Here is a 20,267-nt window from a genome sequence, read left to right on the forward strand (position 1 = left end):
GTTCTCCCTTCTAGATGTTTCTCTTGACCATATCCCCTGGTCAAGAGTTGGGAACCCAACTATTATGGAACCTACTAATCTACATCATAAAAATTATTCTCTTACGTTGAGAAAGCCTAATCTCAGCATTTTAGATCACAGCCTGTCACCTTTAGCATTTAGTAAAAGTTAAGAGCAGTGAATTCTGGCATTTGAAAATCTTAGGATGGAAAGGGTCATTCCAGGAATTGTGGCAGAGAACTTAGTAAGAAGCAGAGCCTAGAATCATAGAATTTGGGTAGTCAGTGGTGACAACAATTTCTTCCATACAGCTAAGCCAGGATCCCTGAGATGCCAGGAATTCAGGAATTCAATTCTGGTAAAGGGGTAGTCCATGAGATAAAACAGACTTGATTTCAGGCCATTCTCTCCCTGGTGGTTCCAGAAGAGAGACAGACTCAACCTGTCCTAGATAGGTTAGGATAAGGGTGAGTGGGATGGGACAGAGGCTAGTACCACCCTGAGAACTGGGAAGTGACCCACCCTTCCCTGGACACAGGCTTTGAGGCTTCCACTCAGGTTCTCCTTCAGCTATGTTTCTATGATTTTCTAGATCATACTCCAGGTATCTAGCACCTTATAATATTCTGCCCAAAAGATTTTTAGCCTGATGCTAGGGCCTCCATCGCTCTTCTCCCAGTACTAGTCACCACCCCCTAGGTCATGTAACTTCCAGTAGGTACACCTGCTAAGACCCAAGGATGTGTGTGTGTGTGTGTGTGTGTGTGTGTATACATAAAGCTTGGTTGTGTGGGCTGGGTTTTCTACACATAAGCTTATGCAGTACAGGGCAGGGTGACAGAATAGGGAAGTGAAAAGGACAGAGCACTAGGGGCCTCTAGTTATGTTTTGCTCTGACACACAAAAGTAGTGAAGGTCTCACAGGCAGAGCTCTGATGCTCTTCATTTCTGTGCCCCAGAAAGTATGGGCACTAGAACAGAGCTGGCATCTCTGAATGTCTACTTATATCATCAGATCCCTAGATATTGAGATCGAAACCATTTCTGGAGCATAGTCATCAAATAGTAACATGTCCTGGAAGGCTCTATAAGAGCATTCTGTAAAGCAGAATATTGTTCAGAATAACATTCTGGCTCTGAATTAAATGGCTTCAATTTTTAAAAATTATTTTATTTTATTTGTTCTAATTAGTTGTACATGACAGTAGAATGCATTTATACATTTTTATAGATCATACATAAATAGAGTGTAATCTCTCATTTTTCTGATTATACATATTGCAGGATCACAGCGGTCATGCAGTCATACATGTACATGAGGTAATGATGTCTGTTTCACTCTACTATCATTCCTTCCCCCATACACCTTCCCTCCCTTCACTCCCCTCTACCTAACATAAAGTAACTCTATTCTTCCCTATCCCCCAACCCCCTTATTGTGAATTAGTTTCTGCATATCAGCCTTTGGTTTGGGGGTTCGGCTTACTTCACTTAGCATGGTATTCTCTAACTCCATTCATTTACCAGCAAATCAAATGGCTTCAATTTTTTTAAAACTATGATAACATTCATACAGCATAAAATCAATAATTTTATAGTATATAATTCAGTGGAATTTAGTAAATTCCTAGTGCTGTACAACTATCATCTCTATCTAGTTTCAAAATATATTTGTCACCCTATATCCATTAAGTAGTCACTCCTCATTTCACCTTCCCCACAGTGGAAAGCAAACACTAAGTTTTCTGTCTATGGATTTACCTATGCTGAATATTTCATATAAATGGAATCATACCACACGACCTTTTATGTCTGGCTTCTTCCATTTAGCATAGTGGTTTCGATGTTCATCAGTGTTGAGATACTTCATTCCTTTTTATGATGGAATAATCATCCATTGAATGGATATGCCACATTTTAATATTTTTTTGTTTCATTCATCAGTTGATAGACATTGTATTGCTTCTACTTGTGGCTCTTGTAACCAGTGATATTAACATTTGTATAGAGGTTTTTGTTTGAATGCCTGTTTTCAACTCTTTGGGGTATATACCTAGGAGTGGAACTGTTAGGTCGTATGGCAATTCTATGTTTAACTTTTTGAAGAACCTCCAAACTTTCCCACAGTAGCGACACCATTTTACACTCTCATTAGCAATGTATGAGAGTTCCAATTTCTTCATACCCTGGTTATTTTCTAATTTTTAAAAATTGTAACAGTCTTAGAGTGAATTTATATGTCATTGTGGCTTTGATTTGGATTTTCCTAATGACTAAGGATATTGAGCATATTTTCAATATATGCTTACCATCTGTCTTATCTTCTTTGGACAAAATATATATTGAAGTACTTTGTTCATTTTTCAGAATTGTTATCCCATTTCTTTTATGACTCTCTTAAGAGAGAAAATTCATATCTTAATAATGAAGAGGCTTCTTGCTTACAGCACTTTCCAGAGTATTCAAATACATTTATTTGAAATAGTTTTATTCTAGTCCATTTGTATTTTTTATTATTTTTATTTTGGGGGCAAAGGGGATTTCACTCAAGGGCAATTTACCATTGAGCTATATCCCCAGCCTTTTTTCTTTTCTTTTTTATTTTACTTTGCATACAACAGTGCATTAGTGATACAGTTGTAAAATACCTTTCCATTCCTTTGGGTTTTGCATAAGATGGTTTTGCATCATGTAGATTGAGCAAGCTTTGTTTTTTTGTGTGTGTTTTTTAAACATGCATTCAACTACATATGATTCAGAATAGATACTCCTTTATGTCATTACAGTTAGCTGAAAAATTGCCAGGCAGTCCACAAAACAGAATTTGCTTTAAGAGCAACCCATGGAATTGCCTGGAGATTAACAGCACCAAGACCTGCTGGGTGGGGACAGTCCTGTTTAGCTAAGTGTGGAAGGCTTTCAGAAGAAAGTCCTGGTTGGAGGCACAAGACCTGCAGCACCAGCTGTGGAACCTCAATGATGTGACTGCACAGCTCCATCCACAAACATTTACTTGCAGAGTGATCACTATTGAGGGGGTACATGGCTGTAGGTGGGTGTTCCTGGGGCCTGGTATGTGGGCACAGTGACTGGGTAAGGGGCAACATGAGTTGGGGAGTGGGCAATCAGCAGGGTACCTGCTGACATGGCCATCGTGATCCCAGCAACCATGCCCATGGTGACCCCCCTGCCTTTAGGAGAAGGAATGGGAGCAGGGTGCACTGTTGCTGGCATGCTGTTGGGCTGCACCACTGGGGTGTGATGGATGACTTGAGAAGGTGCTGCACACAGTGGCTGTGTGTAGCACGTGCCTTGCTGTGCGTAAGGGTTCTGCTGGGCGTAGGCACTTCTCACAGGGCACACAGCAGTCTGGTAGGGGTCAGAGGAAGAAGAGTATGGCATGGCCCCGCTGGTGGGGGAACATGACACTTTGTAAGGTGTGCCAGGAGTGTAACTTGTTTGGAAGGAAGGATTCCCTCGAAGGTAGAGAACAGGCAGGAGCTGCAGCTGCATAGCCCATGGGGAAATCAGCTGGATAACCAATTTCTTTGGCATTTGCATAAGGAACCCCAGAAGATCCAGGGCTATAAATAGGATTCATGATTTCAAGAACTCTTAGAGCCGTACCCCTTGTTTCTCCTTTTCCGGATTCAGCCCCTGCCCCTAGTGGCTGCCACCCTGCCCCTTCTTCCATCCCCAGCCCTTTTTATTAATTGAGACAAGATCTCACTAAATTGTTTGGGTCCCCACTAAGCTGCTGAGGCTGGCCTTGAACTTGCAGTCCTCCTGCCTCACCCTCTGGAGTCATTGGGATTATAGGTGTGTGCCACCATGCCTGGTCATTTGTGTTTTTTAAAAATTTGAGATGGGGATCTTGCTGTGTTGCCCAGGCTGGCCTCAAACTTGTGACCCTCTGAACTGTATTCCCTTCTCTATCTCTAATCCAATCTCACGGCATATAATCTTCTCTGTGCCTACTGCAATGGCATTCCACTGGGGCCACACTGGGCTACCAGGTACACACCAGCAGGGACAGTATGGCAATATTTGCAACAATGTCCAGAATTCCCAAGGCAACAAACTCAGGCATGACTTAACAAAATGACTCCCTACTACAACTCTCTGTTTATAGATTGAGAAATGCAAAGCACTTCTCAAGCAACAGTCTGCTGTGCTGCTCCTGGAGCATGAAGTTCCAGGAGACTGAAGGAACCTTTCTGTTCTGCAGCTGTTTCCATGCTAAATTTGTTCACCATGGTCTCTTTCCCTTTGTGTTACCTCTCCCTTCTGTTACCACCACCACAGATTCAGCACTGCTCCAAAGACAGAATTTCTGGGTCTCTCCAAGTCTCTGATTATCTAATAATAAGCTTCAGTGAAAAAAAAAAAAAAAAAAAAAAAAAGCTTCAGTGAATCTGCTCAGTCATCCACCTCACTGAGTAGCTGTTCTCCAGTTTCTTTGATTCTGAGCAACTTCATCATTAAAATTTTTTTCTTCTTCTTTCCGTCTTCCTTTCCTCTTTCCCTCTCTCTCTCTCTCTCTCTCTCTCTCTTTCCCTCTTTTTCCCTCTTTCCCTCCGTCTCTCTCTCTCTCTCTCTCTCTCTCTCTCTCTGTGTGTGTGTGTGTGTGTGTGTGTGTGTGGTAGGGTGTACATTTTCCAGGTTGGGCTTGAACTCTCTCTTTCCTTCCTCCTTGGCCGAGTAGCTGGGTTAAAAATGTGAGCCACCTTGCCTGGTTCTGTATTTTTGAACTCTTAATATATTCTGGATACTAGATCTTTATCAGGTATAGGATTTACAAAAAAAAAAAAAAATTATCTCATTCTATGAGTTATCTGTTCACACTTTTGTGAAAAGAAAACTAGTTTGTCATCTTGTGGTGAAAATTATCTAGCTTTAGTATCAGGATAATGCTAGTCTCATAGAACAAGTTGGGAAGTATTCCCTCCTATTTTTTAGAAGAGTCTGAAATGGATCAGTATTAAATTATTAAATGTTTAGTAGGATTTATCAGTGAAGCCATTCTGATCCTGGACTACTTTTGTTGTTGGAAGATTTTTTTTTTTTTTTTTTAATTACTGATCCAATCTCTTTACTTCTAGTCTGTTGAGATTTTCTTTCTTATTGAGTCAGTCCTGGTAGTTGCTGTGTTTCCAGAAACTTTTCCATTTCATCTAGATTATTTAACTTGTTGGTATACAACGGTTCATAATAACTCTAATAATCCTTTTTTATTTCTGTAAGATTTGTAAGCAAAATCATTTTAGATTTTAGTGATTGGATTCTTCTCTTTTTTTCTTCGTCAGTCTAGTTCCTTAATTTTGTGGAGCCCTCTACCACTGAGCTACATTCCTAGACCTTTTTATTTTGAGACAGGGTCTTGCTAAATTGTGTATGGCCTTCTAAATTGCTCAGGCTGGCCTTGAACTCGTAATCCTCCTGCCTCAACCTCCTGAGTTGCTGGGATTATAGGCATACACCATCATGCTTGGCTACTAGTCAGCAAGATTCTTTCTCCTTTCATATTTTCTATTAATAGTTCAATAAGTTATGTATATCTTTTATATTGCTTTCTGTAATTGTGTTACACTTAAAAAATAAAGTTTTAGAAGAATTAAGAACTTTGTTCAATAAAAGGTATAAATAACAAAGCAAAAAAGCAACTCAGAGTGGAAATAGATATCTGCATTTCATGCATTTGAGAAAGAATTCAAATCTAGAACTGTGAAGACTTTCTGTGAATAAATAAAAAGATAGCTTGACAATAAAATAGGTCCTTTAACAGGTACTTCATAAAAAGAGCAGAATTCAAATGGACAATAAACACAGGAAAATAGACTCAACATACAGTTATCAGCAAAGAGAGTAAAGTAACATTCATAGCTAAAATGAATATCATCTATAACAGTTTCAATATTTACTAAGCTGAACATATGCCAATCCTATAAATTACTCCCAGGAATACACTCAAGAGAAATATATACAGATATTCATCAAAGTGCATGAACAAGATTGTTATTAAGAACACTTTTTATATTAGCCCAAACTGGTAACTACTCCAAGTCTCATCAACAACAGAATGGAGAAGTAAATTATGGCATATTCATTACAGTGGAATACTATACAGCAATGAGAATGAGTTAAAATTATATATAATGGGGATAAATCTCACAAATGTAATGCTGAGCAAAAGAATCCAGAAACAAAAAAGTATGTAATCTGTAGTTGCATTTAGGTCAAGTACAAGGCAAAATTAATGGGTAACATTGGAAGTCTGGAAAGGTGTTAACCTTGGTGAGGAGGAGAAGGTGAATAGGAGAGTATATAGGAGCTCTTGTGATACTGATAATGTTCTATTTCTTAATCTATATAATGGTTACAGAGACGTGTTCATTTTGTGAAAAGTCAATAATCTATACATTTATGGGTTTGCATTTTTCTGTACTTATATTTATGTATTGTGTTTTAAAAAAGGAGTGTGGGAGGGCCTGGATTGTTGATGATATCATGCCATTGACTGAGGAATCAAATTGACCTTCCAATTCTTTCTATGTGATTTCTAGAAAACAAAACCAAGGGGAATAACTAATAGAAGTTGACAGAGGGATGTATAATGAAATACAAGAGAATGTATAAGGAAACACATTTCTTTAATTGAGTACTCTTTCTTCCTCTCTCTTGTTTCTCTATTAAAACTTAATTAAGTCCCAAGTAAATATTTCAACAAAATTGACACAGGTGCATTAAAATACATTGGAAATCACAATCTAGAGCTTATACATGTTATAATATTAATATTATTTTATTGTAATAATTATAATTGTATTCTTATTGTAATGATCATATTGTATATTATTTACTATATTTAAGTTATATGTTATATAATTATATTGTGTATTACACTATACTTAAGTTTTCGTAGGTGTTCCATATCTGGGGATGATGGGACAAAATGGGTTAAACAGTGCTATAAAATATGTTAGAAAACATTGAGTTTGTTAGATAATTTTTCAAAGGACAGATTGTGGTGCTTTTACTCTAGTTGTAACAATTCTTAGCTCCTTTTGGAATGGAGCCCACCATCCTGGAGTGCTGAAGTGAGCAACAAGAAAGAGAAACTAATTTAAACTGTTCTTTTCCAAAGGTATCCTCCAGACCTTCTTCTAACATTGATCCAGGCAACTATGTTGAAGTGCATGATTCAATCACCCACCTACCCTCTAAAGTGGTGATACAAGACATTACGATGGAGCTACACTGTCCACTGTGTAACGATTGGTTCCGTGATCCATTGATGCTAAGCTGTGGCCACAACTTCTGCCAAGTCTGTATCCAAAACTTTTGGAAGCTGCAAGCAAAGGAAACATTCTGTCCTGAGTGTAAGATGCTATGTCAATATAGCAACTGTACATTTAACCTTGTGCTGGAGAAGTTGGTAGAAAAGATTAAGAAGCTTCCACTACTCAAGGGCCATCCACAGTGCCCAGAGCATGGAGAGAACCTGAAGCTGTTCAGTAAGCCAGATGGGAAATTGATCTGCTTTCAATGCAAGGATGCACGGTTGTCTCCGGAGCAGTCTAAGGAGTTCCTACAAATCTCTGATGCTGTCCGTTACTTTACGGTGTGTGAGCCTGGGCCTTGACCAATCTCTTAGAAAAAGCTAGGAAAAATCTTTTGTAGGGCTGCTGCTCTCTTCCAACTTCATCTCTTTATTTAAATAATAATGAGAACTTTTCATGTCTTGAAAAGTTCTTTCTGTAAAATTACTGCTTTTATAGGAAAGGAACAGTGGAGGACTTCTGACTGACTGCCTCAGTCACATACTGTATAGAATGTGTATATATCAGGTACTACTCTTATAGAAGGCTTGAAATTTGGTCAATTTCAAAATGAATATAACAAACATGGTCCACGATTGAGGTTAAATTTTGTCACATTTGTAATTCTTTTTTTTTTTTTTTTTTTTCCTTTGGAGGTGCTGGGGATTGAACTCAGGGCCTCATACATGCTAGACAAGTGTTTTATCACTAAGCCACATCACCAGCCCCATCCCCAGCTCCACATTTGTAATTCTTAAGTGTTTAGAATTTCTGAAAGAATTATAGAAAGTTGAAATAGGGGATGTACTGTGAAATAAAAGGATAGGACTTGTTGCATTTTGTACCTGATGAGAGAATCAAATAAACCCCTTAAAAAAAAAAAAAAAAAAAAAAAAAAAAAGGATAGGACTTGAATTGGGAAATAATTTGGTTTTGGATGGGCAGAAGGAATAAACAAGTGTTCTAACAATGTAAGTAAAAATATAGATGGTGAGAACAGTGTAAATGAAAAATGTAGAGTTCTATTACCTACTTCAAACCCCCATGACTAGCTAAACTAAGGTTTTCTGTTACTTGGAATTTTATCCACAATTCTTGAAAGAGACAGGAACTATAATACAGGTGAATGGAAAGAGATTTGCAGCAAGAGGTTGCTTTTCCTCAGCACCGTGAGGCTTTGGCAATGTTCTTATGGCCTTTCTTTCTTTCTTTCTTTCTTTCTTTCTTTTTTAGAATAGACAATTGTGAAATAGCCTTCTAAAGTCTGCCCAAAATACAGAACGCTTCACAAATTTGTGTGTCATCCTTGCACAAGGGCCATGATAATCTCTGTTTTGTTCCAATTTTAGTATATGTGCTGCTGAAGTGAGCACTCTTATGGCCTTTCATCTCTCAAGCTGGTATAAGTTAATTCTGTTTGGTGTTCCTAGGATGAGCTTGCCATCCATCAAGGTCAACTGGAAACAACCCTGAAGGAGCTTCAGTCTATGAAGGCCATGCAGAAGGATGCTATTGCTGCTTACAAGGTGAGGAGCAGGGTAGAGGGTTATGAGAGATCTGGAATATACCCTGGTAACTTCAGCTACATAAGTGCAAAGGTGCACTTATCAATACACTAAATGGCACCTGGGGTATAAAGTTGGAAAACTGACACTGTGGGGTGGAAAGAAATACATTAACTGAATGGTTTTCCAATAGTCGATCAACAGAGCAGATTGACTTTTCCCCTAATATGCTGATCCTTTTGATGTTTTGGTAACAAGGTGATTATTGTGGGGTTGAGCTCTGCGTGGTCTGTCTCTTCAATCTATGGTAAAATAAGGCATTTACTAGGAAAATCCACTGAAAATTGTTATATCAAAAGAAAACCTTTTATTTCCTCTGGGTTTATAACCAGGAACTTCTGAGCCAATTTCTTTCATGTCTCATGTTTCCCATCTGATTTGGTCTTCTTGGCTGTCCCCCAACTAAAGTTATTGCCTTTGCTTTCAACTTCACAGGAGTTCTAGGATGACATTAATGGTTGGAGATTTGGCAAATTCTTCCCTTGGTTAGGGGGCTAAGTTGGGAATTCTGCTTCTTCGTTAATTATTCTATGAGGGGAGCCTTCTCTGACACTTGGTGTCTGAAAGAAGAAGGTTCTAGGAAGAGGAAAGAATGTATGGAATATTCCTGATATGGGAAGGTAGTTGCTATGTTAAATGGAATAAAACTGGAACATCCTAGGGCTGGGGCTATAGTTCAGCAGTACAGCACTTGCTTAGCATATGTGAGGCTGGGTTCAATCCCCAGCTCTGGGGTATAAAAAAAATACTAAGCAAGATGATATTTGAAGAGGCAGATATGGACCCAATCATGTAGGTCTTTGTGTAGATAATGTTAAGCATTTTGAACTTCATCTTGTGAATAATTAGAGAACATTAAAGGCTTTTAAACAGGACATGGTTCCATCTTATTTTGAAACATCTCTGAGAGCTGCATGGAGAATGGATTGGAAAGGGGAAGTGGCAAAGACAATGGCTAGAAGAAGGCCGTGGTCCCAGAGAATGATGGAAGTGGCTTGGACTACAAAGGCGGTGCAGATGCAGAGAAACAAACAGCTTGAGTATGTTTATTTGGGGACAGAAGTACCTATGGTGATTGATTAGATGTGAGGGTGAATGGAGATATCAAATAGGCAGTTGGATATAGGAATATAGAGCTCAGAAGTTGGTTTGTGGTGGGGATAAGATGTCAGCATTAGATATCAGCATTTAAGGCCATGGATGGGAAAGTAGATTGCCTAGAAAGGAAGTGTAGAATGGGAAGGTGAATGAACCATGGACAAAATATCACGTAATTCTAATATTTAGACTTGGTTAGAGGAAGTGGAATCAATAAGTAAGACTGAAAAAGGTGATGAGAAAGGTAAAAGGGAAACTTGGAAAAGTATGAGCTAAAAGAGAAAGGGAGTTAAGACTATTTTAAGAGTGCAATAATGATAGCCAGATGCAGTGGCATGCTCCTCTAATCCCAATTAATCAGGAGGTTGAGGCAGGATTCCAAGTTTAAGGCTAGTCTCAGCAACTTAGTAAGACTTGTCTCAAATATATTAAAAAGGGTTGGGGACATAGCTTGGTGGTAGAGTACACTTGGGTTCAATCCCAGTGCCACAAAAAAGAGTGCAATAATGGTAGATCAGAGAGTCTAAGTTGGATAAGAAGGCACAAGAGGATAGAAGTTTATGAATAGTAATGGAGGTGTTGATGAATACAAAGTTTTAATGAGATCCATTAACTGTTGCAATAGGGATATCTGAATAAGTGAATTTGGAGTATAAAAAGTTATTTTGGAGACAGTACAATTTCTGGGGATAAAAAAATTCTAGGTGTGACTATGGGAATAAGTGGATAAAGCTGTAAATCATTAGAAATGAGGAGGGTGAGGAACTGAGAAACCAGTATGTCAGATGGTTGTCATCTGTGAAGATGTTGCGATCACCCAACAAAAGAAGTACAAGTGTAGTGGTTATTAATTTCAGTGCTTCAGACACTGCTTATATCCTGTTTCTTCTATATTGTCTTGGCAGCAGGAGTGGCATCTCCCCAGTTCTGGTTTCTAGATGAGGACAGTTCTTACAGGCTTCTTATGGGTCCCAGTCTAACAGTACTACTTGGTAGATATTGGTTTACCAATATAGGAGGTATTCTTATTCATTCTATAATGTTTGATTAATTCCGAAATATTCATCATCCCCATCACCGCAACAAGAACCTAGAGACCACTTTTGGTTATTTCATCCTGAGCTATTAAATTAGCTGGGAAAAAAAGGAGTAAGTCTCCTAAAAGGCTCCTTTTAGTAGGGCTGAACTGTTGATTCTCAGCAGTCATTTATGTGCATTTTCCTGCAGTGGTATTTCCCAAGTTGTGCTAGTGTTAGCGAGGGTCCCCATCCCCAAGTGCTAGTCTCAGTAATAACCGTGGTGATGATAATGGAGGTTTCCAGGAAAACAAGATACATCTGCAGCAACATGTGTCCTTGGAGTTTCTAAAGCTGCATCAGTTCCTGCACAGCAAAGAAAAGGACATCCTAAGTGACCTCCGAGAAGAGGGGAAAGCCTTGAGTGAGGAAATGGAGTTGAATCTGAACCAGCTTCAGGAGCAATGTCTCCTTGCCAAAGATATGTTGGTGAGCATTCAGACACGGATGGAACAGCGGAACTCCTTCGATTTCCTTAAAGTGAGACTCCATACCAACCTGATTATGGGCACATTTAAGAGGGTGGAAGACGTTGTGAAGGATGTAGTGGTGGCTTTTCACAATCAAGGGAAAACAAAACAAAACAAAATAAAACAAAACGGACTGCTGTAGTGCTTTTAAGATTCTCTGGGAGAAAAGCAGGAGGCTACTTTTGCTTTATGCTCAGCAGAAAGTTTTACTTTCATGCTCCAAAACAAGGTAACAAAATCCAATTAATAACCCTTCATGTTGATATTTCCATAAAGAATTTTGATACTTTATTTCTCAAAAAATAAGAATGTTGTAGCCTCTGTTCAATCTTTGACTCTGAGCCACAATAAACTGACCTATCCAAAAAGTTATTTACCAAACCTTGCTACCTGCAGTTATACCTCTAAAATGATATGGGTCATCACCTCAGTACTCAAAAGCTTAATTAGTCAGAGTAAGGAAAAGTGTCTTTGGGACTGGAATATCTACTGTGCTTTTTTTTCTGAGACTATTTGGAAGTATCAGCAAAAAATACCCTATCCTTAATTATTGTGCTATGGTTCCTTTCTTGTTCCCCACAAAAGGGAATTCTAGAAAATTAGAGCAAGGAAAGGGCAGTTCATCCTGGGTCAAATTGGGAATGCAGATCAGAAAAAGCATTGGAGGATGAAAGAAATTGTTGGAGATGAGTTGGGGAATCCCCATATTGATGATCAAATTTTGGTGGTAGTCAGAATCATTAGAGAAATTTTTGAAGGTGATGAACAAGCATTTGACTTCTCTTTATCCTTTCTTCTTTTAGGACATCACGAATCTCTTGGATAGGTGAGTGTTTCCCTATGGTACTCTTTCTACCTTTCTTTAGTCTTTAGAGAGTGTCTAAGAACAAATTATTTATATCCTTTGCAGTTTGGAGCAAGGAACGAGGGCGTTGGCACCAAGAGAACTTATCTCCAGAAAGCTGAACCCAGGCCATTTCAAAGGTCCTCTCCAGTATATGATGTGGAAGGAAATGCAGTCCACTATTTCTCCAGGTATCAGTGGATAGGAACCATTGGTTCCTAGGGTTCCTAATCTACATTTCAACTGTGGAATCTCTTTGGCTGTAATTAGTTCTTTAATCTGAGACAGAAGGAAGTGTGGAATTTAGCCAAAAGGAGGCTAGCAGGTATTGACTGAATTTCTTCTGTTGCTATGATATAAAAATATATGATTTTGAACTGGTAAATAGATGAGAGGTCTATCAAATGTGGCAAGAGACAAAATTTTATCCTGTTTTGCTAAATCAGGGTTTCTTTGCTCTAAAGGAGGATGTTTCTTTACATATTTGTTGTATATACATAGGGTCTTTACAAGTCCTCTTGTGTTTGATGTTCATAATATAGAGTATAACATTTTAGAAGATTGTATAGAGATCTTCAGTGCTTCAGAAGAAAGCAAATAATTTTAATAAATGTGTCTGAGGACATTAGGTTTTTTTTTCCTGAAGATATCAAAGGATTGAGTAGGATAAAAATAAACAAATGGCACTTCAAGCACATTAAATAATGTTCCAAATAAAAATCTTTATAGAAATGAAGTTTTAAATGTTTTAAATAGAATTAATATAGAGTCTTCATTATTATTGTTTTTAGTTACTGATTTCATTAAAATCACAAATCTATCCCTGTCATTTCTTTCCAGGTAATTGACATTGAAAAAAAAAAAAAACTCTATTGCAGTAAAATTAACATGGAGAAAGTTCACCAATTCTACTTATATTACACCTAGAGTACAATTTGATGAGTTTTGACAAACATATGCACTTATGTAAATATCGCCATAATCAAAATATATAAAATTTCTCTCACCCCCCAAAAAGTTTCCACACGCTATTTTGCAATCAATTTCTTCCTTACACCATCAACCCCAACACTCACCTGCTTTATTTACCTAAAATATATCTTTTCTAAATTTTCATGTAAGTGAAATCACTTTTGTATCTGATTTTTTGCACTTAGCATAATGCTTTCTGACATTTACTTATGTTCTTACATGTGTCAATAATTGTGTTTTATGGATACATCACAATTTGCTTATTTATTCATTAACTGATAGACATTTGAGTAGTTTCTAGTTTGGGGTTACTATGAATAAATGTGTGAATATATGTTTACAAATCTTTGTATTTTAATTTATTTAGGGTAAATACCTTGTTGTGAGATTGCTGGGTGTGTGTTAGGTGTATGTTTAATTTTATAAGAAGCTATTAAAATTTTTTTCTAAAATGAGAGCATCATTTCATATTACCACTTGCAGTAGATGACAGTTCCAGTTTCTCTACATCCTTGCCGAAACTTGATATTGTCAATCTTTTCATTTTAAATATTTTATTGGAAGTACAGTAGTATTTCTTTGTGTTTTAAATGTGTATATCTCTAATGAGCAATCCTATTTAGCATGTTTTCATGTGCTTCTTTGTCATTCCTGTGTCTTTTTGGTTAAGTATGTTCCAGCATATATATATATATATATATATGTATGCACTTAACCAGGGGTGTTTAACCCCAGCCCTTTTTTTATTTAGATTTATTTATTTTATTTCTTTTTCCATCCTTACATTTAACTTATTTTTTTACATTCTTAATTATGTTTTATGTAGCTGCCTGTAGTTAAATTTGCTTTTTAAATTCAATTTGACAATCTCTCTTTTAATTAAAGTGTTTTGACTATTTACATTTGATGTCATCAATATAATTTTGGATGGAATCTATCATCTTGATGTTTGTTTTTTATTCATATCACCTATCTTTGTTCTTTTCTTCTCTAGGCCTGCCTTCTTTGGGATGGAGTGCCTTTTATTTTTCCTTTTCATCACCTTATTGATTTATTATTTGTACTTCTTTGTTTTTAAATATACTTTAAATCTCTTTAGAATTTTTACATCTTTAACTTATTCCATTATATCTTTGAATAATACATTCACATATAGTATACAAATTTAACAACATTCTTTTGCATGCATTGCATTCTACTTCTATATTCTTCATCCTTTCCGCTATTATTTTCATGTATTTTCTTTCTATATGTTCCAGATTCCACCTACATTGACATTGTTTTTTAACTAAACAGTCAACTATTTTTTTTTTTTTTTTCTTTTTTGTAGCACTGGGGATCAAACTCAGAACTTTGGGCATGCTAGGGAAGTACTTTAACTGGGCTATACCTTCAGCCCCAATTATATTTTAAAAAGATAAACAAATGAAGAAATGTCTTTATATTTACATATTTATAATTTCTGATACTCTTCATTTCTTTGTGTAGAGACAAATTTATATCTGATACATTTTTATTTCTGCTTGAAGACATTCAAGCATTAAAAAAATTAATAATTTTTATACTGCAAGTATGCTGCACTGTAAAGTTGAATTATCTCAGCTTGTCTGAAAAAGTTCTTATTTTACTGTGTTTATAAAAATATTTTACCTGAAATGAATTTGATGATTATTTTTCAATACTTTAAAGATGTCACTCTGTTTTTGTCTAGTTGTCATTCTTATCTTCATTTTTTGGTATGTACTGTGTCTTTTTTTTTCTACTTTTATGATTTTCTTTTTGTCTCCTGCTTCCACCAATTTGATTATTCAAGGTGTGATTTCCTTTGTATTTATTCTGCTTGTGGTTCATTGAACTTCTTGGAACTATGTGTTTATAGTTTTCATCAAATTTGAATAATGTCCACTATTATTTTTTTCTCTTCCTCCTCCTTTTTTGAAATGGGGCTTCACTATGTTGCCCCAGCTGGCCTCAAACCCTTTGGGATCAAATGATTCTCCTGGCTCAGCCTTCCAAATAGCTGGGAATATAGGTGCACACCATGCCCAGCTTCTTCAGATATTTTTTTTACCACACCGCTTTTCTCCTAATGAGATTATAATTTTACCTATATTAGAAATTTAATATTGTCAAGTTGTCTCATGTCATCAATGCTCATTATTTTTTAGGCCTTTTTCTTCTTATACTTCATTTTGAATGGTTTTATTCCTATTCAAGTTCTTTTGTCCTTTCTTCTGCATGTCTAATTAGTTTATACTGAAAAGGATATTTCCATTTTATATATATTTCATGTAATTGCTAGAAATTTCATTTGGGTCTTTCAATTCCTCCTTTTTTCTCTCCTCACCATGTTCATGCTTTCCTCTACATTCTCAAGCAAATGGAGTGCTGGGCATATAGCCCGTCTCATAGAGTGCCTGACTCTCATGCCGGAGGCCCGGGTTCGCGTCAGCAGCACTCTGGCATTGTGGAAATAACAAAAGAACGAACCCAACCCTCCCTTGTCTCAAGCAAATGGAAGATATTTATAACATTTTAATGTCCTTGTCTACTAATTCTATCATTGTCAACAATTCTGGGCCTGTTTTAATTGCTTGATTTTTCTCCTGACTGCGGGTGATATTTTCCTGTGGCTTTGCATGGCCACTAATTATTTTTCTTTTTAATGGGGTTTAGTTTTAGAACACTTTTAGATTTATAAATTTTACAGAAAAAAATTGAGAGGATAGTAGAGTTCTCACATATTCCTTCCCTCTTTCCTGTATTATTAACCCCTTACATTTAATGATATGTATTTTATAACTAATGAACCAAAATCAATACATTATTACTAATTAAAATCCGTAATTCCTTTAGATTTCCTTAGTTTTTACCTAATGTCATTTTTGTTTCAAGTTCTCATCTAAGATGCTACATTATACTTAGGTATTTTGTTTCTTTAGGCTTCTCTTGGCAGTGACGGTTTCTCAGACTTTGTTTCTGTTGACTTTGACAGTTTTGAGGAGTACTGGATTATATTTTGTAGGATGCCACACTGTTGCATTTGTGTGATAGTCTTTTCCTCATGAAAAATCAGACAGGTTCTGAGTTATTGAGAAAAAGACAACAACAGTAAAAGTGTCATTTTTCTCACTTCATATCTAGCCTGCGCACTGTCAACATGATTTATAACTGTACATGACTGAGTGAGTGTTTGCCAGATTTCTTCACTGTAAAGTTACTTTTTCCCCCTTTCCATACTGTATACAATGGAAGGCAGTCACCATGTGTAGCCCACACTTAAGGAGTGAAAAGTTAGGCTTTCCCCTCCTTGAGAGTGAAGCATCTACATAAATTATTTGGAATTATGCTGAATGGAAGTCTTATCTCTTCTGGATGCTTTGGATTCCAAATATTATGAATTTTATATAAGTTTTTAAAGTTATATTGGGTTTAATTCTGGCATGCAGTCAAGTTACATGAAATCATTTTGTTCCTTTTAAGGCTTTATTTAAACTTGGTTAGAATGGTTCAAGAACAGCCTTTAATCTAGGGCTAATGTAGCTCATTTTCTAAGGTAATTCTCCTCTGAGTACTCTGTCTGCTCTTCACATAACATTTTCCCATTCTGGCTTGCAAGATTGAAAACCATTCTCAGTCTTGTGGAGCTTTAGAAATTGTTCAGTCTACTGATTTTGAGAGGTTCTTTCTCTGACCCTAATGAATTATATACCCCATGCATGTGCAGACCAGTACTCAGTTGTATCTTTGAGGGATGTTCAAAAGTCTGTGCAGTTCCCTCTTCTATGTTACTCTGTCTAGTAAATTCTAGCTGCCTTGATATCACAGTGAGTTCTTCTTGTATGCTTTGCCCTGTGAAGTCAAACCTCACTTTTAGCAATCTTTTAAAGTGAAAACTGATTTTTATTTTTTCATCTAAGAAAATAAAATGGGATTTATTTAAAGCATGACTATTTCTTTATTTATTTCTAGGGAACTCAGAGCCTCGCCCTTTTAAATTTTATTTTGAGACAGGAACTTGCCAAATTGCTGAGACTGGCTTCAAACTTGGGATTCTCCTTCCTCAGCCTACCAAGTGACTGGGATTACAAGCATGGGTCATCATGCCCAGCTTATTAGAATTTTGTTAATAATGTTTTATTCATTTATATAGTCTTCCTCTATAGAGAGTGGGAAATATTTTCCCTCTGGTAACTGTGGTCAGGCCTTGGTAAAATATACTTTATACAAGGAAAGCAAGAATATATAGTCAAGAATGGACTTTGTAGAAAACAGTAACAAATAAAGGGCAATGAAATCCCTCAAAGACACTGAGGAATTCTAGCAGGAGAAATAAGAGGAAAATCAGGAAACAAAGTTAACATGAAATCTATGGAAAGAGTGTTAAGGAGAAGTGAGTGGTCATTCCTGTCAAATTCAGAGAAGATAATTAAGAAAGTAATTAGAAAATAGATGTTTCAATCAACTATTGGTGACTTGGATATGGATAATTTCAAGAGTGGAAATGGGTAGAAATTATGTTATTAAGTATTAAGTAGTGATTTGGAAACAAACAGTAGTGAATTGAATAGATCACTCATGAGAAGTTTGATTAAGGGAAGGTGAGTATAGCAGTGTCAAAGAGTTTGTGTGTGTATGTGTGTGTGTGTGTGGTGTGTATAGGGGCATGCTTGGGATTGATCCCAGGGTATCACACATGCTTTATTTTAATTTTTTTTTGTGTGTGTGGTGCTGGGGATTGAACCCAGGGCCTTGTGCATGAGAGACAAGCACTCTACCAACTGAGCTATATCCCCAGCCCTCACATGCTTTAGAAACATTCTATCACTGAGCTACCTCCCCAGCTCCAAAGAGTATTTTAAAAACATGTTGAGGGGAAGTATCCTTGTAGAAAGGCAGAAATCAAGGCTATAAGAAAGGACATAATTGATGGAAATAAGGAATATTGAGTGAGAGTTAAGGCAGGGAGAGGTATTGACTTTCCTCAGTTTCCTTTGGGATAGGAGAAGAGATGAAGATGGTAGAGGCAGACAATTTTGTCAAAGGGACTTTTCAGTCTGAGTGGGAAAGACAGAGGAATTTCTATTAAGATATACTTTATTTCCTCTGTGAAACAGAAGATGAAGACTGTGCCTGGAAGTGAGGGGATAAATGGCAGAATAGAAGGTTCGAGGATGGAGTTAAAGATTTGAAATTGCTTTTGTAAAGAATCAGAGAGGATTTGATTTGAGAAATAAAGGATTTCTAGGCAGTACTGATGGTCAAACTTGGAGTTAAAATAATGAATCTGTAGTAGTTTCTGTATGCACACTTTTGTGATTTTTCTCCTGCAGTAGTCAGAGCTGGAATGTGAATTTAATGGCATGATAGATACAGGGTTGGAGAGTTGAAGATGATAAAAGTATTAAGGTTATAGACAACAAAGGATCTAAAGCTGAACTGTTGAAAGAGGATTTTATGCCAGAAAGCATAGTTTAGGATGCTAAGGAGAAAGCAGGAACTAGAGTTGTTCATGAATTAAGTGATGGTTGTAGGGAGAGATGAGAGTGAGAATCTCAAGAAATAAAATAATAGAATATCTGAGTTTAAGATTTAGAAAGGAACTGATTTCAATGACTACACAATATGGAATCTGATCAATGACATGGGAAGCTGATGTGAAATGGAGTGAGTCATTAGCAGTTAAGTCAAGGACTTTTAAATATGGAAGAGTGGTGGCTATATCCAAGAGAAATAGGTTGGATTTGGGGTAGAGAAGTCAAGTTAACCCAAAGTTCAGTGGGTTCCAGGAAGCTTGTTTATAATAGCATCAAACAGAGGGTTGTAAAAATAGACAATGAAGAGTGATTTTTACATGAGGATGAACAGTAAAGTAGTGGTCTAGAAGTGGCCATGGTGGCTACTGGATCTGTGGCACCTGATTTAGAGAATGAGTAGTGCTTTAGAAGCTGTATTTTTTGGGGGGAAGAACCATCAAGTTTCTGTTAAAGCAAGGAGATAATGAGAGAATTCTATAAATCGAGTTTATAAGAGAGTTAGTTAAGGAAAGGGTTCCAAAAGACAGAGTAGAAAGGGTTGGGTGAGAGCAGGGAGAAGAGTAGTGAGTGTGTGAAGGGAGGGGAAGCAAAGAACTGCATAACGGGAGAAGAGACAGGAGAAGATAAATCATCAGAGGCAGGTTTACATTCTGGATGTTAGATGACTATACTATAAAGACATGGTAGAATCATTTGGTTTCAAGGTTCCAAATGGAATTTTGATCAAAGTTTATTTATTCATTTGACGAATAGTTACTTGAACACCTAAGAACAGTGCAAAATTTAAAGGTAAATGAAGAAGTAGAACAGATGAAGTCTCTGCCTTCCCAGAGATTAAATTCTAGTGAAAGAGATGGACAATGAGTAAGTAAATAATTTCACACAGTAATAACCATCGTGAAGAAAATAAACCAGGGTACACTCAATAAATAACTTCTTCATGAGAAAATATAAAGCAGGATAAGCGCACAAACAATAATGGATAGATGAATGCCCCGTTTTAGAATGGCCAGAGAAAACATTTCTGGGAAGGTGGTTCCCTTCTCCCTACATTTTTTGTTTTTAGTTGTAGGTGGACACAATACTTTTATTTTTATGCGCTGGTAAGGATCAAACCCAGGGCCTCACGCATGCTAGGTGAATGCTCTACTACTGAGCCACAACCCCAGCCCCTTCTCCCTACATTTTACTGTGAACATTTCCAAATGTACAGAAAATTTTATTCAGATTTATAAGGAACACCCCTATCTCTACCATAACACCTATGATAGATTATCATCAATGTTTTATTGACTTTTTGTGAACAGAGGGCTGAATAATGTGAAGTGAATCACTCAGGGACAAAGTATACTGGGACAAAGGAAGGAGGTGTAAAGACCCTAAAGT

At 36.8% G+C, this 20,267-nt stretch overlaps 1 protein-coding gene and 1 pseudogene across 2 annotated transcripts in view; one reads left to right on the forward strand and one right to left on the reverse strand.

Moving 5' to 3' along the window:
• The window catches only part of TRIM69 (tripartite motif containing 69), a 31,003-nt gene that overhangs the window by 7,569 nt on the left and 3,167 nt on the right, over positions 1-20,267 (forward strand). Inside the window, exons 2-6 of the mRNA XM_079126769.1 lie at positions 7,145-7,621; positions 8,750-8,845; positions 11,260-11,538; positions 12,332-12,354; positions 12,439-12,563. Coding sequence (XP_078982895.1) covers positions 7,145-7,621; positions 8,750-8,845; positions 11,260-11,538; positions 12,332-12,354; positions 12,439-12,563 — 1,000 coding nt within the window. The remainder of the gene's footprint in view (positions 1-7,144; positions 7,622-8,749; positions 8,846-11,259; positions 11,539-12,331; positions 12,355-12,438; positions 12,564-20,267) is intronic.
• On the reverse strand, positions 2,879-3,601 carry LOC306655574 (myelin-associated neurite-outgrowth inhibitor-like; annotated as a pseudogene). Its single transcript has one exon. The product of its transcript is annotated as a myelin-associated neurite-outgrowth inhibitor-like (transcript).

Source organism: Sciurus vulgaris, assembly GCF_902686455.1.
Source record: "Sciurus vulgaris genome assembly, chromosome: 2".
In the NCBI taxonomy this organism is placed as follows: Eukaryota; Metazoa; Chordata; class Mammalia; order Rodentia; family Sciuridae; genus Sciurus; species Sciurus vulgaris.